The 22,630-nt window shown below is 47.1% G+C and overlaps 2 protein-coding genes across 3 annotated transcripts in view; one reads left to right on the plus strand and one right to left on the minus strand.

The window, feature by feature from the left end:
• The window catches only part of SGF29 (SAGA complex associated factor 29), a 31,962-nt gene extending 25,071 nt beyond the window's left edge, over window positions 1–6,891 (minus strand). Inside the window, exons 1-2 of one of the 2 annotated variants that reach the window (XM_086692495.1) lie at window positions 6,724–6,891; window positions 1,613–1,710 (exon numbers count right to left, since the gene is read on the minus strand). The gene's annotated coding sequence lies outside the window, so the exon portion shown is untranslated. The remainder of the gene's footprint in view (window positions 1–1,612; window positions 1,711–6,723) is intronic. The other variant, XM_025920521.2, reaches the window with a different exon arrangement.
• Window positions 6,892–20,152: 13,261 nt separating this feature from the next.
• NUPR1 (nuclear protein 1, transcriptional regulator) lies at window positions 20,153–21,831 on the plus strand. Its single transcript, XM_086692516.1, has 3 exons — window positions 20,153–20,426; window positions 20,829–20,978; window positions 21,535–21,831. The coding sequence occupies exons 1-2, from the start codon at window positions 20,315–20,317 to the stop codon at window positions 20,963–20,965; spliced, it is 249 nt and encodes an 82-aa protein (XP_086548642.1). The 5' UTR covers window positions 20,153–20,314; the 3' UTR covers window positions 20,966–20,978; window positions 21,535–21,831.
• Window positions 21,832–22,630: the final 799 nt, after the last annotated feature.

Here is a 22,630-nt window from a genome sequence, read left to right on the forward strand (position 1 = left end):
AGTGCTTAGGTCTCAGGTGGATACTTAATTTTACAGGAAACCGCCAGACCAGACCCTGTTCCTGAGAAGGTGTACCAGCTTTCCACCAACAACATATGGAAGTTTTAGTTGCTCTACATGCCCGATGACATACAGTGTTGTTGTTTTCATTTTATTTAAGAAAATTTAGCCATTCTAGCTAGTGTGAAGTGGTTTTCCATTGTGGGTTTAATTTAGACTTCTCTGGTGACCACTGATGCTGAGCACCTTCCCATGTGCTTATGTGGCTTCCTTTACATGTTCAATTCAGCGGCCTTTTAGTATATTCAAAAGGTTGTGCCACCATCACCGCGACCTAATTTCAGAATTATTTTCAGGACCCCCAAAGCCTGTACACCCCAAAAACCTGTCCCCATCAGCAGTCACTCCCCTTAGCCACTGGCAACTGTTTATTCTACTTTCTGACTTTACAGATCTGCCTGTTCTAGATGCTTCATAGAAACAAAATCACACACTATGTGGCCTTTGGGGACTGGCTTCTTTCACTTAGCACAATATTTTCAAGGTTCATTCCTGCTATACATGTGTATTTCATTCCTTTTATGGCTGAATAATACCCCACTGGTATGGATTTTGTTTTTCCATTCATCGGTGGGTGGGACATTTAGGTAAAATGACTTTTATATCAAGAATCTGGGGGACACCTGGGGGGCTCAGTCGGTTGAGCATCCGACTTTGGCTCAGGTCATGATCTCGCAGTTCACGAATTCGAGCCCCGCATCAGGCTCTGTGCTGACAGACAGCTCAGAGCCTGGAGCCTGCTTCGGATTCTGTGTCTCCCTCTCCCTCTGCCCCTCCCCTGCTTGCACTCTGTCTGTCTCTCTCTTTCTCAAAAATAAACAAACATAAAAAAAAAACTGGAACTCCCTCTGCGTGGCTATCTTTTCAAGATGAGTATCACGTAACAAGACATTGAGAACACCTCATCAGTGCCACTCCCTTCTGGGGGTCAGCTCCTGCTCCACTGACTCCAGTTAGTGGGTTTTTGTTTTGTTTTAATTTGTACGAGTTATGGTCATCGTCTGTGAGAGGGTTGGCCTGATCTGAGCTCCTCCATCATTACTGGAAGCAACCTCTCAGTGTATGCCCATCACCTTTTCTCTCCATTTTGGTAACAGTACTCCCAATTTCTCCTTCGAGAAAATGTCCTTCACCTTGGCTCCAAGATGGGTATATGACCTGGGCCCACAAGAGTATTCCACTCTTTCTGACCGCCGTGACTAGCTCAGGAAGAGGAATGTGACCTAAGTCTGGCCCAAATCAATTTAAGAGCTTTTGCTGGGGCGCGCCTGAGTGACTCAGTCGGTTAAGCATCCAACTTCGGCTCAGGTCATGATCTCACGGTTCATGGGTTCGAGCCCCATGTTGGGCTCTGTGCTGACAGCTTGGAGCCTTGAGCCTGCTTCGGAATCTGTGACTCACTCTCTCTCTCTCTGCCCCTGCCCCCCTAGTGCTCTGTCTCTCAAAAAAATAAATGTTTGAAAAAATTTTTAAAAATTGTTTTAATTAAAATTAGACAGAAATTAGGGGGAAAAAAAAGATCTTTTGCTGGAAGCTATCTGAAAAGAGATACCTTCTTTCAGTTGGTTGTTAACAGAGTAGCAGGGAAGCCTGGAACTGATGGAGGCTTTTGCCTGTCTGAGACAGAAGTCAACATGGAGGAAAGTGGAGCTGAAAGACATTAAAAGAAAAAAAAAAAATTCCTGGTGACATAACTTAGGTTTTGGGATATAACCGTGCCTGAGGCTGGTATACCCAGGACTTTTCAGTTAGAGTCTAATGGATACTACTTTTCTCCTTGGACTAGTTTGGGTTAGCTTTTTGTTATCTGCAACTGAGAAGCCTAATAGGTAATTATAAAGACAAAGAACGTGTTAACCGCTAACCACTCAGTCTAAATCTGTTCTCTAGCACCTTGTCTAGAAGCCAAGGCCTCATACCAACAAATCCAAACATTCTACACTTAAACCACTCTAACATCAATCCCACAGGGCTTAAGACAGAGCTTTGTTCTGAATCAAACGGAAGGCAGGCATCTAAGACCCTACACTCAGATCCCATACTCTCAATGTAGCCACGCTCAACAACAATCTACATTCATCAATTGGTTTGAAAAAATTAAGGAGGTGCGGATTTCTTTCCCCTACTACCTACCATGCTTCTAGACCAGAGCTTACATACATCATTCTCATTGAAACCTAACAATCGCCTAAGCACACCCTCTCTATAGCTGGGGAACCTGAAGTTCAGAGTGGTTAAATTATGCTCGGTAACTCAGGAAATAACAGGTAGTTACAAAACTGCAAACTCTAAAATCTATGTTCTCCCTCCCAATTTCAAACTTTGTAAGGACTTCGGCTTATTCATTAGCAAAAGAGATCATGAAGTAAGACCATTTCGTCTACTAGAAACTCTCAATCAACTGTTATTAAGATTGCACTGAAAGAGGGGTGCCTGGGTGGCGCAGTCGGTTAAGCGTCCGACTTCAGCCAGGTCACGATCTCGTGGTCCGTGCGTTCGAGCCCCGCGTTGGGCTCTGGGCTGATGGCTCAGAGCCTGGAGCCTGTTTCCGATTCTGTGTCTCCCTCTCTCTCTGCCCCTCCCCCGTTCATGCTCTGTCTCTCTCTGTCCCAAAAATAAATAAAAAACGTTGGAAAAAAAATTAAAAAAAAAAAAAAGATTGCACTGAAAGAGTCACCAATAGGATGGCGATTCATAGTGGCATCTGATAAACATAAAGGTAACAATTGTGGGAAATAAGTTTAGAAATTCCCTGGGCTTGCACCAGTGGGTTAACAAGGCATAAAGAATTACAAAGCCATAGGATGCTCTTACCCAAGCTTGAGTAGACAAGATTAGGCCCCCAGAATAGGCGTGGTAGGGGGCAAAGGCCCCCAACACAAAGGTATATGAAGTAAGCAAGATTAGGTATTCAGGGCAAAAGTGCCCCCCAATTTAGTACTATAGCAGTAAAGCTGCTTTCACAGGAGGGAAGGACCAAATTAAGTAAACAGGTAAATAGGGCTATAGACCTCTGCTGCTGTGGGTGAAGCAGCCCAGAGCAGAGCTGATTAGCAAAAGAAAAGGTGCCTTGTTAACCCTGAGGTTATTTCCCCTATCTGCTTTATCCCCTAGGCTAGCTAAGACAAACAGACATTGCGCCTCCTGTCTGCCATTAACAACCATCTGCCCATCTGCCTGGCGCCAGGATTGACCCAAACCTCAAACACCGTGTATCTTCAAACCCCCCTTTCCCTCATGCCCATGAGTTAATGTTCACAGATTCATTGTCTCTTTGTGCATGCCCATCACGTTTGTAAGCCTTCTGATCTTAATAAATACGGAGCAAGGACCCTTATTCGGGGTCTTGTCTTTTCGCAGACATTAGCCATCTCTTGCTTTTAATCCTGCGTCTGCTCTCTTGCTGGCCAAGAGAGAACTTTAGATTTAGAATCTACGACAAACACTGACAGCTATTCCTTACTGAATACCTACTATGAGCTAAGCACTTTTATGTAGATGACTCCATCTAAACTGCTCTTCATTTAACACTGTGGAAACAGGAGTCTTGGAGAAATCAATGACTTTACTGAAGTCACACAAGTAATAAGTGGAAGAGGTGGGATTCAAATCCAGATCTGTCTGACTCTATGACCTAAGCCTTAAGGCTCATGATCAACATCCCAAACCTATTGGTATAATGTTCAACAAAGTAGCTTCCCCTCCACAGATAGAGTGACCACAAATCCTGAAGTGATGCATACTGGGTATTTTTTCCAATGCAAATGATACAGGATCCTATAGAAGATTCATTTTTAAAACACTTGTAAGACTCTTTGTACACAAATTTAGAAATGAGGTTTAAAAGGCTGACTTACTACATGCCCCTGTTTCCAGCTCCGGAAAGCTGGGTCACTAAAACTATGAATTCTAATGGACCTACCCACTGAGAACAGGGTGCCTCGTGCTGGGCCAGGTATTTATAAAACACACACTGTGGTTTACAAAACACTTCTTTTTTTAAGATTTTTTAAAAAGTCTGTTTATTTAAGCAATCTCTACACCCAACGTGGGGCTTGAACTCATGACCCCGAGATCAAGAGTCACACACTCCACCAACTGAGCCAGCCAGGTGCCCCGACAAAACACTTTCAAGGCACCACTTCAGATCCTGGACAGCCAGCCCCTCTCAAACAGCAATACCATACAGCAACTGCAGTAAGCAATTCCAGTGTCCCCATCCCAAGCAAGCACAGACTTTCATGCTTCAGGTCCTTTAATCCTTTCCCTACCTCTCCGTGGGTCTCAAATTTGCTCGTCTTTCAGGTGCAAATCAAATGGCAGCCAAGTTAATACTTTCACAGCAGTACTTGCCAACATTTCTCACACCACAGCATACATAGAACATAGTATTTATGATGTTATTTGTGTCCTCGTGTAAAAGAACAAAGCTGCTTGCAGCCAGAAGAGAATGGCAGGGGGATCTGGCTGTCCCAGGCCCTGCTCAGGTGCCCTGATGCCAAGGGCAATCAAAATTTCCAAAGCACAGTACACAAATTTCTGTTCTTGTACCTGTCACACACGCACGAGACACTTGCATTAACTTGTCTCTCCTGCAGACCACAAACTCTCAGAAGACAGAGAAGCAGGAGTATTTGTCCCTATATTCCCAGCAACTAGCACAGGGCCTGGCACCTACTAAGTCTTCAAAATAGATTATGGGAGCTGAATCCTGGAAATCTCTTAAAACAGTCTTTCAGCTTAGAAGCATGCACCAATTCTGAAGCTCGGTTAGTCAATACCTTCTCTCCAATCCCAGAAAAAAAAAAATAGTTCCTATAAACATACTCTAAGAAAGACAATCTACTCCCACTTACGGAGAAGAGGTACTTTTTCTCTATAAATTAATTCATTCAATAATTTGTTAAAGGAGCGCCTGGGTGGCGCAGTCGGTTAAGCGTCCGACTTCAGCCAGGTCACGATCTCGCGGTCTGTGAGTTCGAGCCCCGCGTCAGGCTCTGGGCTGACGGCTCAGAGCCTGGAGCCTGTTTCCGATTCTGTGTCTCCCTCTCTCTCTCTGCCCCTTGCCCGTTCATGCTCTGTCTCTCTCTGTCCCAAAAATAAATAAACGTTGAAAAAAAAAATTAAAAAAAAAAAAATAATAATTTGTTAAATACTGCTGTGCCAGGCATGAGGAACATACAGCAGTGAATGAGGCAAAGAGTCCCTGCCTTGCTGTACAAAACTTACAGTCCAGAAAGGAACACAGACATTAAACAAATAGTCCCATATACTTATTTGTAGGTGAAAGTTAAAAGGGACATAGAGATGGGGCCCCTGGGAGGCTCAGTTGGTTAAGGAACAACTCTTGATATTGGCTCGGGTCATGATCTCATGGTTCGTGGGATTGAATCCTGTCGGGCTCCATGCTTGTGATTCTTTCTCTCTGTCCCTCCCCGGCTTGCATGCACATGTGCACTCTCTCAAAATAAATACATAAACATTAAAAAAAATTTTTTTAAATAAAAGGGACATAGAGGACAGCGTAGATACACAGATAAATTTGAATAAACAATGACAGGGATGTCAAAGAACTGAAGACACAAATTCTCAGGCAAAAAGGACAAAGTGCCAAAGAGAATAATCTACAATTAGACACCCAATAGTGAAACTTCAAAGCCTCAAGGGCAAATACATAATATACTGGAGAAGGAAAGGGGAGGGGGACAAAATACACCAAGAATAACTCAGTGTTTGGCATGAGAACTGGAAGAATGGTCAGACAGGTTAAGGTACGAGAAGGGTAAAACTTAAAATAATAGTTTTGTACATGTTTGAGATGCTGATTTGACATTTTAAGAGATATCATTTGAGAGGTGACTATAAGAATCTGGAGTTCAAGGTAGAGCACTGGGCTGCAGATAGAAATTTGAGAGCACAACACACAGTATTTATATTTAAAGCCTTGAAATTGATAGCTCCTAGGAAGTGACCACGGAGAAGAGATCCAGGATGAGGCCTGGGGGCGGTGTAATCATTAGAGATAAGGAAGAGGAACAAGAAATCAGCAGAGGAGAAGCCAGAGAGCTGAGGCTAAAGACGTGGCTATTGCACAAATCAAATGAAGAATGTGCTTCAAGAAGGGGCAACGATGAACTGCATCAAAAATTGCTACGCGAGTGCGAACGAAGTTAAAACTGAATTTGGCGACGTTGCGATCATTGGTGGCTTTGACAAAGTGCCATTTCAGTGGAATGCTGGGGGCCTAGACTGGAGTGGGTTCTCAAGAGACCTGGAGATGAGATGTCAGCTACAGACTGGAGCCCTAGGCTGTAAACGGGCGCAGACAGATGAGGAGGCAACTGGAAGTCTCTGGAGGGCGAATGAAGTCATCTCCTTAAGGGGGGCGCATCCTCGGCTGCTGTCTTCCCTCACCTGGGCTGAGTACCCCGCCTCCGCCGCCTTAGCGCCCCGCACCGCGCGCGCCAGCTTTCGGCAAGCGCACGCGCAAACTCAAACACCGCCGGCCCTCCCTCCTCCAGCCCCGCCTCTCCCCGCCCAGGGCGCGTGCGCACCGCCCCTCGAGAGCCGCCTCGGCAAGGCCCGGGAGTAGGGACGCACCGGGGACCCTAACCCTCCGCTCCCGCCATTTCCCGGGGGCCCCAGACCGCGACCCAGCCCCACCTGCCAAGCCACGAACGGAGTAAGCACGTCGCGCTGGAAATTACGACGGCAGGAGCGGGCGCGTCCCTCGAATGCTTTTCAAAGCGTTAGCTAACGCCCTTACGTTCGAAGATTCGCGGCACGTCAAGAGCCACACACGCTGTTTTCCTTTTATGAGCTAGTCGCAGCGCGAACCCCTTCACGCATGCGCCGTCCTTCCCGTGTGACGTGCCGCGCTGCTCCTTGGGAAATGTAGTTTTTACTTTGTCACCCTAGTCCGGAGTCAGCCGTTGGACCTTATTTTAACAAACTAAGGCCTTTGTCTGTTTTCAGTAGCCTCTCATTCCCCAAAGCCTCTATAAGATAATAAAAAAAAAATTTGTGTGTGTGAAACCACAGGTTGCTCCAAAAGATAAATTCTATTTTAAAAAGTTTGAATAAATTAAAACAAACAGATCCTTAGACCCAGAAATTGCCCTTTCAGGGAGTCTTCTCAGGAACCTATTAAGGACGTAAGTAAATGTTTAACTATATTGGTTTACATACCAGTATCTTATAACTTCTTACATAACCTCTGCCAAAGTTTAGAAGTACATTTTATGTCGTTTGATTATTTGATACACTTGCCAGCCCAATAAGGTTAGGATCATCTGTTTTGTTCACCTATGTGTTCCCAGTACCTAGCACATTCCTAGTACCTATGAAGGCGCATAGTAGGCCCTCAATATTTTCGTGTGCACTTAGAAGGATCGCAGACTTCAACACAAACTGTTTCAGCCCCAAATTAATGCATCATTCCCCCCCCCCCATCAAGCTTCTTTTTGATTTTGTGATCTCTGTCTCAATGATGATGGCACGACCATCTATCCAGTCTCAGCCCTATATCCTGCATTTTATGAAGCTAATGCTGGCAAGGATATCACAAATTTTGCGTTTGTGAAGGTCTCAAGAGCTGTTTCTCCTAAATGTCAAATACTGACCTTAGTTGCTCCTCAGAAGAGATTTGGAGCTCACAATTGTTTGTTTGTTTGTTTGTTTGTTTGTTTGTTTGTTTGAATTTATCTTTAATCTCCTATACTACTACTGTCAAACGACAGAAATTCAACTGAGTAACTTAGAAGGTCAAATTGGCTTTATTGAAACGGTTCGTGAATTGGGCAGCATCCCACCCACCGAGCTGAAGAAAAGGAAAGGTTTTTGAAGTGGAGAGGGAGCAGAAAAAAAGGATATTATTAGCAAAGAATACATTGTTTTGGGCAAGGTCACCCCTCCTGAGGGGAATAGAAGGGATCTATCAGTAAATTTCCTAGTGCTGACCAAGAAATTCCATGTAGCTTGGTTAAATAACAAATAATAACAGTTCACATTGTTGGGGACTTATTATGTACCAGGTGCTGTTAATATGTTTTGTATGTTTCATTCATAAAACATACTCCATACACTTATCGTCTTCACTACTTGCACCCTCGTCTGGGGGGTCTCTACTCCTCGTTCAACAACTGCAAGAGCTTTTTATTTGTTTATTCCCAGATGTGGAGGTTGGGTCACTCATTACTCGCTTTATGAAGACTACAATCACTGGGCTCAGTACACCCTCTCTCTTGTTTTCTCTGTTTATGACCTTTATCTCTTCTCCACTCCTCCTCCCTTCCCCAGCGTGTGTGTGTCTTTACAAAACACGCGTGTTGTTTAGGGTGCATGTATTTTTAATTTGCTTAAATGGTATTGTGCTATAAACCTCAGTTTCTTATTTTTTCCACTCCGCCCTGTACTTTTAAGATTTGTCCTTGTTGTTGTATGTGCCTGTTACTTAGAATAACTGTGTAGTCTTTCTCAATGGACATCCACATTGTAGTTATCTGGACCCGTGGTGATGGACATTTAAATCGCCTCCAACTACTGGCTACGGCAGACAACCAGCCTCATGCCTGTCCTCTAGCGGCCAATGTGAGGATTTTTCTGGGAAGTATAACTGCCCAATGAGACTGGTAATAGCCCCTTAAATTGTCTGCCCTCACACATTCTGGCCAGAGCACTCTTCTTAAAACACAAAGGTGTGCGTGAACTGGCACCTGGGTCTCCCGCCCCATCACCTTCTCTCCCAACCCTCTCCACCTCGCTCTCTCCTTCAGCGTCTCCACTTCTTTAGGTCTTTCATACCTGCCATGTCCTTCCTCCCTCCTCTGGAGCATATTTCCCTGCCCTATTTACCTCCAAATCTCCTACTCAACTTCAGGTCTCCCTGACTGGGCCAAATCCCTCTGTCACGATCCCTCGAGAGCCCCATGTAGTAGACCTCCTGTAATCGTGACCATAACACAATAACACAATCGTACAGTTGTTTGTGGCATAATTTGATTTATGTCTGTCCTACCTCTCACTCCTTAGATTATAAGCCCCATGAAGGCTGGGCTCATACCTGTTTATGTTCATCACCGTATCTTTAGCACACAGCCTTGTGCCTGGCAGATAACAAAAACATTTGTTAGATGAAAGAGAAAATGAAGGTGTTATCTCTGCTTTGGGGAGGGCCACTGAGGGGGCGGTGTCTTGGTGGGGTGACTGCTAGAGAATTTGGTCCTCAGGTCTGCAGGACCAGAAATTCCATTTTGTGAGCAACCTCTCAGGGTAGACTCACACCGATGCAGCTCAAAAGGAACTGATGTACAAACCAGAACCCACTGATTTAGAAATGTGGTGCTGACCAGAGCACTCACTTTGCCTGGACAGCACCATTCCTTCCTGTGAGAAAGGCACAGTGTGGCAAAGAAAACTGGGCCCTTCTGGTCTCTGAGTCCCTTTGCGTCAGAGCATCACATCTGAAATCTTTTCCAAAAAGCCTTGAAAAGTCACAGGGATCTTGACTGAAGGTCTCTTTAGGTCATGCAGAGGGAGTTACATTAGCATGACTTCCTAACAATCCCTTTACAAATCCCTTTCTTCACAGAGCTCCACTGCTGAGGACGGTGCTCAGACTCTCCCTCCTTTTTGCTTTCTTCCTGCTCAGAACTGACTCTGTGCATGGGGGCTTCCGGCGCCTTCTATGGAAAGCCAGCTACCCATCTCCCAGCTTGTCCCTATTCATGCCTACCCATAACCCACTTGAACGAAACAAAAAAGGCTTGAATCCCACACCCATCTTCTTAGTGCAGACGATAGAACTAACTAGAGGTCATATGATCCCCAGACATGGCTGGACTGACCAGGGAACAACATACAAATCCAGGCCCAAGAGATAGAAATGCTTGCTTACTATTCAAAGGAACGTGAAGAAATACAGCCCAACTACTTGTATGCACCTACAAGCAGTCCGAGCACATACAGGCAGCTAACCAGCACTATCCTGAACACATAAGCACCAGATGCAGCTCACGAAATCTGTGACACACAGAACAAAGACATTTTTCAGATTCCAAGTCCCTCAAAAGGTGGAACAAACTTTTGACCTCCCTGGGACCGGACAAAGCAACACCAGAACCAACTAAGGAACAACTGTTAACATGACTTCATGGGCTTCTAATCAACAGCATCTACCTTCTCAGAAGATCCCTGACCCAAATTTTGCCCTGAAAAACCCTCACTTGTAAGCCATCGGGGCATTTTGAGCATTAGCTCCTCGTGCTTCTGGATGGCACCACACCAATAAATACCCTATCTTCCTTCACTGCAAAAGCTCGGTGTCAGTTTTTACTGGCTTGCTGTGCATCGGGTGAATGAATTCTCACCGGGGTTGGTTACAGGCTCTTCCTTTGGATCTGACCTCCCATGGCAGGCAGGTGGGGCAAAGTCTAACTCTACACTTACTGCTTTTCCTCCCCAACACATACAAAAGAAGCCGTAGCATGACCAGACGGTGGCATAGTGTGTATGGAACCCAAGGCGGGAAGGGGATACAATACATTAACTCTTAAAAATTGCCTTTATCTCCTCCCCTACCCCACTGCCGCTCCTAAAATAGGTATACATTGTATGGAGTATTACTCAGCAATCAAAAAGAATGAAATCTTGCCATTTGCAACAACATGGATGGAACTAGAGTGTATTATGCTAAGCAAAATTAGTCAGAAAAAGACAAATATCATATGACTTCACTCATATGTGGAATTTAAGATACAAAACAGATGAACATAATGGAAGGGAAGCAAAAATAATATAAACACAGGGAGCAGGGGCAAAACTTAAGAGACTCTTATGTCTGGGAGGTGGGCTAAATGGGTGAGGAGCATTAAGGAGGACTCTTGATGGGATGAGCACTGGGGGTTATAGGTAGGGGACGAATCAGGGGATTCTACTCCTGAAATCACTATTGCACTATATGCTAACTAACTTGGATATAAATTTTAAAAAAGAAATAAAATAAAATATAAAATAAAATAAAAAATAAAGTAAAATTAAATTAAATTAAATTAAAAATGGGTATACGCGGTAGAAAGTCAAACATTGCAGAGATCTAGAATCTGGAATGGAAAAAATACAAATTCTCCATGATCCCTGTCTAGGGTATGACCACTCCCGAAGAGTGTGATGACATCCCATCCCCTAGCCTCTCCCCCTTTCTTTGTTCAGTAACTGCAATAATTTTGCTTACGAAAATAAGATTGGCTTGGGGCTCTCTTTCTCTGGGGTGGGGGGAAGCCACTCCTCAAAGCACGGGAACTTCTGTAACCTGGGACAGCTGAGAGCAGGGCTGGGGAGGAGGGCTGGTGGGAGGGGGGCCAGATTCTGCCCCTGAAGAGTACTGGGCTCTACAGACATTCCCCATCCCCTACCACCACCCACTCAAACTGCAAGGCTATGATCTTCACTATTTGAAAATCGTATTTGAATAGATTTTCCTCTGTAAGTATGGAATGATGTATCAGATTGAATGAGCCAACAAGCAAATGCTCAAAGATCTCCCTGATGGACCCCCAGGATTCTCTTGACATTCCTCAGGCTGGATGCCACCTTTAAAGACCAGGGCTTCTACAGGGGATCCCCCAGAGCACATTACCATCCAGGAGTGGTCAGACAGAAAGTCAGCTAGATCACATGACACCTGGATTGGAATTTATACAGTCAAGGATGGCTATCCTATCCAGGAAACCTTCACCAGGAATTACAAGGTGATGCTGTCCGCCCAGTGTTTTGACATCCAGCTGGACATTAAAGACCTCTGTGTGTCTACCCCACCAAGAAGGTGCCAGAGTACCCAGCAGAGAAGGTAAGCCCGCGAACGCAGAAGTGACAGCACTGGACATCAGACGCCACGGCCTCGGTGGGAAATAGATTTGAGACTTGAAGAGACAGGGCTCTTCGCTGGAGGTAAATACCGTCATCTTACGAAGATAAACATAGTTGTGAGTTCTTCGTATGTCTGTAATTTTGACTACTCAAGCTATGTTTACAAAATGAAACAGAATGGAGAACATATGGTAACATGAGATGAATAGATAGCTAATATGGATACTTCGGCTAGTTCTGAAATCCACTTGGTCCTGTTTTTTACGTGTGTGTAGGTGCATGCTAGGTGCCCCGGCATACGAAGGGCGAAGGTGTTGGCTGTGGCAGGGAGGCGTATTGTACTATTGACACTGTTGAGGATTGATGGTGATAATAAAAAGTACGTGATTTGGGTCAGTTTACAGACAACGACCCCTTTAGTGTCAGAATGCTGACATTGGCCCCTCCTACCAAAGCGATCCCTTTTAAAGTCCCTTCCGGATTTGGGGCACCTGGGTGGCTCAACTGAGCCACTCGGTTGAGTGTCCGACTTCAGCTCAGGTCATGATCCCATGGTTCATGGGTTCAAGGCCCGCATCAGGCTCTGTGCTGACAGTTCAGAGCCTGGAGCCTGCTTCAGATTCTGTGTCTCCCTCTCTCTCTGTCTCTCTGCCCCTCCCCCACTTGCTCTCTCTCTCTCTCTCTCTCTCTCAAAAATAAACATTTAAAAAATAAAAAATAAAAAACTAATAAATATTTGGTTGCATTAAAAAAAATCCCTTCTAGATTTAAGAGTTCTATGGCATGACCCAATTCATATAGAAATTTTGGCGTAACTAGAAGTCTGTACTATTCCTCTAAAGAGACATTTTAAGGGGCACCTGGGTGGCTCAGTTGGTTGAGCGTCCGACTTCAGCTCAGATCATATATCTCACACTCCGTGAGTTCCAACCCCGCGTCGGGCTCTGTGCTGACAGCTCAGAGCCTGGAGCCTGCTTCAGATTCTGTGTCTCCCCCTCTCCCTGCCCCTCCCCTGCTCATGCTCTGTCCCTCTGTGTCTCAAAAATAAAAAAAAATTTTTTTTAATTTTTTTTTCAACGTTTAATTATTTTTGGGACAGAGACAGAGCATGAATGGGGGAGGGGCAGAGAGAGAGGGAGACACAGAATCGGAAACAGGCTCCAGGCTCTGAGCCATCAGCCCAGAGCCCGACGCGGGGCTCGAACTCACGGACCGCGAGATCGTGACCTGGCTGAAGTCGGACGCTTAACCGACTGCGCCACCCAGGCGCCCCAAAAAATAAAAAAATTTTAAAAAGACAAGAATAAAAAAGAGCACTGAACTGTGAGACAGGAGACTCTCGTCTAATAAATCCAGGACCAGAATTCCCTTGTGCTCTAGCTCCTTTGGCTAACTAAATGCACTGTGCTTCCCTTCACTTTGGCCTTCCTGGGAAACTGACCTGGTCTCTCTGACTTCCTAGGTTAGCTCACACGTGAGTTTTTCTGGGAATTGCTCACAAGCCTGGGTTAGGTGCATGGTGCAGCCTGAAGGTGCTTTTGTCACACTACTTATTACGCTGGGTGGTAACATCCTGCTTATTGGACACTATCATCCACCAGCCTATGAGCCCCTTGGATACGGGTACTGTGTTCTGTTCACTTCTATATCCCAGCACCAAGCAAGTGCCTGGCGTATGATTGGTGCCCTAGACGTTTGTAGAATAGTGAATGCTAGCCTGTCTTGCCCTTCCTTCCTCCTCTGGTAAAGGGGTTGGGTTCACTGATTTCTAGGGAGTGTTCCAGGAATAGAAGTTATCACTCTAGACTCATTCAAGATTGTTTTAACTGACCATCCATCTTCTTTATTTACCAGAGGAAGTGTGATACCTATTTTATGCTGAAAACAATGTATTATACACAGTTACTGATATTATTTCAAAAACTGTAATGTAAGGGGCGTCTGGGTGGCTCAGTCAGTTAGGTGTCTAACTTCAGCTCAGGCCATGATCTTGCGGTTCAAGAGTTTGAGCCCCATGTCAGGTTCTGTGCTGACAGCTCAGAGCCTGGAACCTGCTTCAGATTCTGTCTCCCTCTCTCTGCCCCTCCCCCGCTCAGGCTCTCTGTCTTTCTCTCTTAAAAATAAATAAAAACACCTGCACCCCGATGTTTATAGCAGCACTATCAACAATAGCCAAAGTATGGAAAGAGCCCAAATGTCCATCGATGGATGAATGGATAAAGAAGATGTGGTATCTATATATACAATGAAGTATTACTCGGCAGTCAAAAAGAATGAAATCTTGCCATTTGCAACTACGTGGATGGAACTGGAGGGTATGATGCTAAGTGAAATTAGTCAGTCAGAGAAAGACAAATATCATATGACTTCACTCATATGAAGACTTTAAGACACAGAACAGATGAACACAAGGGAAGGGAAGCAAAAATCATATAAAAACAAGGAGGGGGACAAAACATAAAAGACTCTTAAATACAGAGAACAGAGCGTTACTGGAGGGGTTGTGGGAGGGAGGATGGGCTAAATGGGGAAGGGGCACTAAGGAATCTACTCCTGAAATCATTGTTACACTGTATGCTAACTTGGACGTAAATTAAAAAAAAAATAAATAAAAAAGAAATATTTGGAAAAATAAATAAGTAAATAAATAAAAAAATTAAACAGCGTAATGTAAAAGTTAGGATTATAGTACACATAATGTTCTGCAACTTGTTTTTCTCATTCGTGACGACTTTCTCATCAGAGCCAGAGACATAACTTGTTGTTTTTTTAACATTTATTCATTATTGAGAGAGAGAGAGAGAGACAGAGCATGAGCAGGGGAGGGGCAGAGAGAGGGGGGAGACACAGAATCGGAAGCAGGCTCCAGGCTCCCAGCCATCAGCACAGAGCCCGACGCGGGGCTCGAACTCACAAACCGTGAGATCGTGACCTGAGCCGAAGTCGGATGCCCAACCTGAGCCACCCAGGCACCCCCGTAGCTTATTGTTTTTAAAGGCTACGGAGTATTTCACCAAAGAATGCTGATCGGTCACCTTCTGTTGGATGCTTAGCTTGTTTCCAGCTTTTCACTATTATAAACAAGGCCATTTCCGCAGGAGCATTTCCTCAGGAGACTCTGTAAGTAGAACTACAATATCACGGCATATTTAACATTCTGAACAGCGTTGCCAAACTGCCCATGGAGAGAACGCACCCACTTGTCTTCAAGGTGATGGTAGTGCACAGCCAAGAATAATTGCAAGTCAGCTACCGGGTTTGGGGGTGTCTCTGGACCTGCTGCTATAAAGTCAGGCGGACCCATTTTATTTCACCACATTTAGGTTTCTTCGTCTCTTTGGTACCCAGGGATGCCACCAGCCCAGCTTGATTACGTTATCTGCCTTCAGCCTGGGAATCTCCAGATCCTTTGAGCCAAAAACACCTGCACATCCTTTGAGCTGTCCACGCTTTCCTGACTTGGCCAGTTTAACTCGTGGAGTTGGATGTGTTTTGGTGTCTTTCTCTTTTTTCTTTTTTAATTTTGAGAGAGAGAGAGTATGAATGGAGGAAGGGCAGAGAGAGAGAGGGAGAGAGGAAATCCCAAGCACGCTCCACAGTGTCAGGGCAGAGCCCGATGCTGGGCTCGATTCTACGAACCGTGAGAGCATGACCTGAGCAGAAATCAAGAGTTGGAGGGGCGCCTGGGTGGCGCAGTCGGTTAAGCGTCCGACTTCAGCCAGGTCACGATCTCGCGGTCCGTGAGTTCGAGCCCCGCGTCGGGCTCTGGGCTGATGGCTCAGAGCCTGGAGCCTGTTTCCGATTCTGTGTCTCCCTCTCTCTCTGCCCCTCCCCCGTTCATGCTCTGTCTCTCTCTGTCCCAAAAATAAGTAAACGTTGAAAAAAATTAAAAAAAAAAAGAGTTGGATGCTTAACTGACCGAGCCACCCAGGCACCCCTCTTTCTCAGTCATTTTTGTTCAGGGTTCACTGCCTCTAGGAAACCTGCTGTGATCCTCTCCCAACTGTCCCCCACCCTCCTCACTCCCATTGGGTTGGGTACCTTCCTGAGAGCTCCCCAGCGCCCCCAGGGTTTACTCCGGGTTATGTGCAGATCACACTGGGTTGTAATAGGTGTGCCTGGCCATCTCCTGGAATGTCACGAAGGTACAGTCATACGTAGAAAGAAAATAAACTTCCTCTTGGCCGATTACACGTATTTACCTGGAGAGTAGAGAATGGGAAAACACACTTCAACTTTTCCCACTGAGTCACCTTCTGGGCCCTACAGGTCCATGCCATGGGTTCCCAAAAGTCCCTTCTCTCCTGGCCACCCTCCCTCTGTCTGCCCCGCTCCCCTGGGATCTGGGCTTTCTTCTAATAGCACCTGCAGGATCAAGGCCAGGAAACGTTCCTCCCTGACTCCACGGAGAACGGTCACACTGTCTTCACAGTCTTCTGTGGGACTAGGGTTGGGGCTCTCAGTTCCCCCAGAGCACGGCACCAAGAAGCTGAAAAACCCACCGACCTTAAAAGAGCTTTGCGGACTCAACTGATCATTTATTGAGCACTGACTGTGTTCCAGGGACGGGGGATACAACAAGATAGATGAGATTCCTGCCTTCGTGAATGACGATAATAACAGCTCACGTGTATTGACCACTTACTCTGTTCTGGGCATTGTTCTGCGCCTTGACACGAATTGGCCTTTTAATCCTTCTAACAATCCCACCAGGTAGGTATCATCGTTAATCTCATCTTACAGATGAGGAAACTGAGACACACAGAGGCTAAATAACTTCTCTCAGGGCACAAGACAAACAGGTACAAGAACCAAGCTTTGGACCCAAGCAGAGCCTACTCCTTTAGCCACTAACTGAACCAAACCAGGATTGCATTCGAGTGGGGACATATCACGTAGAGGGAAACAAAGAAAAAAGGATATTTCCATCAGTGATCTCTATGGGGAAAGTATAATAAAATGAGGGTCATGGGGTAAAAATGGGGAATCCTTAGCACCCAGCCTGGTCCAAAGCAAGTCCTAATCATTCAAGGGGAAGGGAGGAGGGACAGGGAGGGCAGAAGGAAGGAATCCCTGACAGGTGCTTCCCTAGGCACGGCCGCCAAAAGCTTGCCAGTGTTTGGCCAGCCGTGCTGATCTAGAACCAGGCTGGAACTGAGGTCAGGTAGACCTCGGGAGGGATCCTTCACCACTCACCAGCTGTGTGACCTTGAGCAAGTTGCTCTCGGAGCTTCAATTTCCCTTCTCCAAAGATCGGAGGAAATAGCGATCTACACTGTGCCGGCTCAGGACAAAGGCCCGTCGCACCTAGTGGTTCTGTCACCATCTTCCCCGTGCAGCTGAGCCGATGGAAAGTCAGAAGGGAGCCCAGGATCTCGCAGCTCGTACAGGGGCCTGGGCAGCTCGGGAATTTGGAGGGTGGGGGGGTGTTCTTGGTAGTGACCACGACAGGGTGCAGACGTTTGTCCTGCTAGACAGTCATGAAGCTAAAACGCTCCTTTTTTTTTTCAACGTTTTTTTTTTTGTTTTTTTTTTTGTTTTTTTTTTTTTATTTTTGGGACAGAGAGAGACAGAGCATGAACGGGGGAGGGGCAGAGAGAGAGGGAGACACAGAATCGGAAACAGGCTCCAGGCTCCGAGCCATCATAGCCCAGAGCCTGATGCGGGGCTCGAACTCACGGACCGCGAGATCGTGACCTGGCTGAAGTCGGACGCTTAACCGACTGCGCCACCCAGGCGCCCCTAAAACGCTCCTTTACGAGGACGTGAGGCTAGAACGTACTCCATCACATGCAGTGGTGAAGTCTCCTGCCTTGTAGGAACCGCGTATTTCCTCATTGTCTCCACCTTAATTTGCCTGCGTGTGGCATCTTGGTTTAAGGTTATTTTCCTCTACCCCTGATCATCTGGTCTGTTAGTATTCGTGGGAAGGAAAAATTCTTCCCCTGTCCTTCAGAAGCTTCCAGCTGGACTAAGAATTGAATGGACACGAGACAGATAAACAACAGGAAAAAGCGAAGTTTTATTATGCACGCATGGGGGCCCCCGTCATGAAATTGAGACCTAACAAAAATGACCAAAGCAGGCAGTTTTTATCCTTTTCGATGAAGAGACCATAAAACCATGAGGAATTGAAAGGAGAAAGAGAACTTAACTTGGGGAGCTTTAATTTGTAAGCAATTCTAAACAGATTTTGGGCTGGGATAGGAAATGAGTAAAAAAATCACGGACATCTTGGCTCTAAATCTCCTATGTCTGGTGATCAGGGTGTCTCTTTACCTCCTTAACTTTCACCTGGGAGATTTATTTCCTGCTCTCGGCGACTGAGGAGGGTCTGCCCTTCTCACCACAGGTTGTCTCTGAAGTAACTTTTATTTAAAATAATCAATATACGGGGCGCCTGGGTGGCTCAGTCGGTTAAGCGGCCGACTTCGGCTCAGGTCATGATCTCGCAGTCCGTGAGTTCGAGCCCCGCGTCGGGCTCTGGGCTGACAGCTCAGAGCCTGGAGCCTATTTCAGATTCTGTGTCTCCCTCTCTCTGACCCTCCCCCGTTCATGCTCTGTCTCTCTCTGTCTCAAAAATAAATAAATGTTAAAAAAAAATTTTTTTTTTTAAAATAAAATAATCAATATGCTAGGGGTGCCTGGGTGGCTTCGTTGGTTACGCATTTGACTCTTGGTTTCAGCTCAGGTCACGAGCTCACCGTTCGTGGGTTCGAGCCCCGCATCGGGCTCTGCACTGACCGTGTGGGCCTGCTTGGGATTCTCTCTCTCCCTTTCTCTCTGCCTCTCCGCCCCTCTCTCTCTCAACAATAAACATTGAAAAAATAAGATAAAATAAAATAAAATAGCCAATATGCTGAAGCGGCACATTGTGGGGCGGCCTGCCCTCGGTCCGTCTGTGATTGTCCCAAGCTCTGTTTTATTCAGGTGAGCTCACTTTCATTTCCTGGATGTTCAGGAATTCACATATCAACCAAACCTGAAAAACAAAAACTAAAGTTAATTCTGGCTCAGGCTAGGGAGAAACGGGAGCAGAAGTGCCTCTTCGTGTTAAACACAGAACGAGACTGGGTTATTACAGGGTTTTGGGGGAGGTAAAATTTAGGCAGCACTGAGAGGGAATGGTGTTTGAATGGGCTCACAGCAAGGTGGGCAAGTGAGCAGAGAATTTAAACACCTGGCTAAGCCCGAGAAGGTCCTCAGCGCCGGCCCTGGGATTTGGCACATAAACCCCAGGGAAAGTGTGAGTGGGCCACCCCGGGTGTGGCCCTCTCTGGGTCAGCTCAACCCACACGAGCAGATCCCTTCAGGCAAGTGTGGAACATTCCATCTTCACGCATTTCTTATCTGAATCCCTTCCTTTCGTTCATATTAAGTAGGCCCAAATGCCTGTTTACTCCGCAATGTCTTCTCCCTCAGCATTTCCATGGTTTGAAAGACATTTATTGCAGCATAAGTGGGTTTCCTTTCACGTCGCCTTCCCATTACGGTGACGGCATCATTGAGTCGTTTGGAAATTGTGCGAATAACTCATAGGGAAGTTAAGACCGTAGGAGCGTGCCAGGCACTGTCGCAAGTGTCCTTCCTGAGGTGTCTCATTCGATTCTCTCACCAACCCTGTGAAGTCAACGCAATGATTATCATCTTCATTTGTACAGAGGAGAAAACCGAGGCACAGAGAGGTTAAGTGACTTGTCTGGGGTCACCCAGGAAGTAGTGGACCAGAGGTTTGAACCCAGGGCAGCTGGCTCCAGAATCTGCACCCTGTTGGGTGAGGGAAACTACCTAGGGACCCACTCCATCACCACACCCCCCCCCTTCCTAGCTCGGGATATGAAGGGGGCTTTCCAGATGTTTCTTATCAAAAAGGGGTGTTGGGCGTGTTCGGGGTGAGAACAGCTGACCTATTTCATGGAGTGTTCTTCATAATCTGCCACCAGGGTCCTGCGTCTAAGGCAGAATTGGGATGGGGTCAGCTGTGTGGCAGGGGGCAGGAGACGGACAGGAAGGAGTCGGCCAGGTGAGGCCCTCCGATCCCCACTGGCCATGATCCCAAGGATTGTTTATGCTCAGACTCTGCCTCTTTCCTCCTCCTCCCTGAGGGGCGGGGATCTCCTCTGTGGAAAAATACCCAGCTGGGCGAGCCCCAGTGAGAGGGAGGAGGCGAGGGGAAGAGGCTGGGACTCACAGGACCGACTCTTTTCCCCTCTCGTGATTGCTGTTTACTGGGTCGGGTTCTGGGAAAGGGCCAGATTGCATCAGACAGGGCCTGGGGAGGACACGTGGCCTTATAAGTTGGGGCCCGTGAACAGGGAGGTGTCAGGAAACCAGACACAAACAAAGCGTTGGGAGACGGCAGGGAGACAGCAAGGGAAAGTCAGGTGTGATGGCCACCTTCCCGCAAGCAGCCAGCCCGGCCCAGCAGCCCCCAGGTCCGGAGGACGAAGACCTCAGCCTGGATGAGTATGACCTCTATAACCTGGCTCCTTCTTACCTGGGTAAGGTCTGGCCCGGTCACCTTCCTGGTCCCTTACCTTCTACCCCCACACCCCCCACTAGGATTCCTCCTTGGACTCCTCCCCACCCCCCACCCTTCTCTAACCTGTTCCCTTGACCCCTCCAGTCACCCCTTCCAACCCCTCTTCCCCTTAGTGCTGTCCTGCTCAGCCCTGGGACCTCACATGCCCCTAGAATTTGGGGGCAACAACAGATCATGGGGGCCCCTCATTTCACAGATGGGGAGACAGGGGTTACAAGTGCCCCAAAGCTATATGGTGACCACTCTCCAGTCCGCTTCCTCCAACCCATGCTCTTTCCAGCCCGCACTCCCAACCCCCTGCCTCTCCTTGGATGTATCAGGCCTCCGTCCACCTCACCTCGGCCTCTTGACTGGTTCCCAGGAGCAGGAGGTCGGAAAGGTCGCAGCAAGAGAGAAGCCGCCGCCAACACCAACCGCCCCAGCCCCGGTGGCCACGAGAGGAAGCTGGTGACCAAGCTTCAGAACACGGAGCGGAAAAAGCGAGGGGCACGGTCTTGAGGCAGAGCTGGAGGTAAAGAGTCAGGGGTAGAAGTCCCTCTGCCTCCAAAGGACATGCCTGAATGTGTGTGGTCAGGTGGGGAGCAAGGTTCCAAGAACTGTCGTCTCGGGGTGCCTGGGTGGCTCAGTCAGTTGGGTGTCTGACTTCAGCTCAGGTCACGGTCTCGCAGTTCACGAGTTCAAACCCCTCGTCGGGCTCCGTGCTGACAGCTCAGAACCTGGAGCCTGCTTCGGGTTCTGTGTCTCCTTCTCTCTCTGCCCCTCCCCTGCTCACACTCTGTCTCTCTCCCTCTCTCAAAAATAAACATTAAAAAATTAAAAAAGAAAAAAAAAGAACGATTGTCTCAACATAGAATAAAATGAGACACACATCGGACTCTGAGTTTCCTGGTGGCCAGAGCAAAAGGGGAAACACAGAACCTTTGCAATTGGAGGGAAATTTGGTTTACGGAGAGGGTAACAGAGGCCCAGAGAGGATAGGGTCCTTCTCTGGAGACCCAGAGCAAGTGACCGGGAGAGGAAGAGTTAGAACCCAGAATTAGAACTCTCACTCTCTTTCCTTGCCCCAGATGAGGCTACAGCACGGATACCACACAGCGATGAAGACAGGACTGCGGAGAATTGGCACCTGGGGGAGGGATCCAGGCCTGCCTGCCCTCCCACTCCACCCCGGGACTTACCCTACCTGACTAGGCTCTGAGGGGCCACCAAGCCCCAGAAAAAGGACAAGCTAGGGGTGGGGAGCAAGACGAAGGGAATGGAGAGGCAGCGTCACGAAAGGTACCCCCCACCCCGAAGGAAAGACACCAAAGAAACTGGAACCCCTTAAGGGTGGCAAGGACAATAAATAAAATTCAGCAGTTGCAGCTTGTGTGTGGAATTTTGTCCCCCCTCCCTCTGTGTGGTTTTGTTTGTTTCTTGTCCCTGCCTGCATATGTCTGCCTCTGCATGAACCAACAAGAACGGTTTTTGTCTTGGGTTATATGTGTCTGGGAGAGGGCGTCCCCGGTTTGGTAGGGACGGGCAGAGGCCAGCCTGGCTGCTTTTGTTTTATTTTGGTACACAGAGGTTTTGGCAAATGTGCCTCTGTGGTCTCTTAGGAAATGCACGGAAATGTCCTGTTTCCTTGTCATGCTGCCTGTGAAAGAAGCCCCCTCCCCAGACCCTCCCCAGCTCCTCTCCCTTTTCAGAATAAACAATCTTACTGATCATGTCATTTTCATATAAAACCACCTTTTGAAGTGACTGTTCTTTATGGTGCCGTCTGCAAAACGGAGAACACCGAGATTTAGAACATGAAGGGACTTGCCCCAGGTTACTCGGGGGCTGCTGTACTGAAGTCTCAAAACAGGATAGAAAGTTCTCTCTCTGTCACGTAGCAGCTCCAACAGTCAGTACTCTTGGGCTAAAATGACAACTTGACCACGTCAGGGATTCCAGCTACTTTGAACTCATTGTTCCGCCACGCTCCAAACATGGCTTCCACTTTGGGGTCCACACTCGCTGCTTCGGCGTCTGCCACCAATCAGATCTGCATCTCAACCCGTGGAAAGGGAGTGGGGGAAGCCACACCAATTCAGTTTGAAGACCATGACCTAAAAGTAGAATACGTTACATCTGGCCAGAATTTAATCGCATGACCACGCCCAACTACCGGAGAGGTTG

Source organism: Puma concolor, chromosome E3, assembly GCF_028749965.1.
Source record: "Puma concolor isolate L17-30 chromosome E3, mPumCon1.1.hap2, whole genome shotgun sequence".
Classification (NCBI taxonomy): Eukaryota; Metazoa; Chordata; class Mammalia; order Carnivora; family Felidae; genus Puma; species Puma concolor.

Excerpts from the sequence above, each read along its gene's own strand:
- NUPR1 (XM_086692516.1), top strand. The coding sequence starts at position 20,315 with ATGGCCACCTTCCCGCAAGCAGCCAGCCCGGCCCAGCAGCCCCCAGGT. Across the intron at positions 20,427-20,828 it reads CCTGGCTCCTTCTTACCTGG|GAGCAGGAGGTCGGAAAGGT; the intron begins GTAAGGTCTGGC and ends ACTGGTTCCCAG.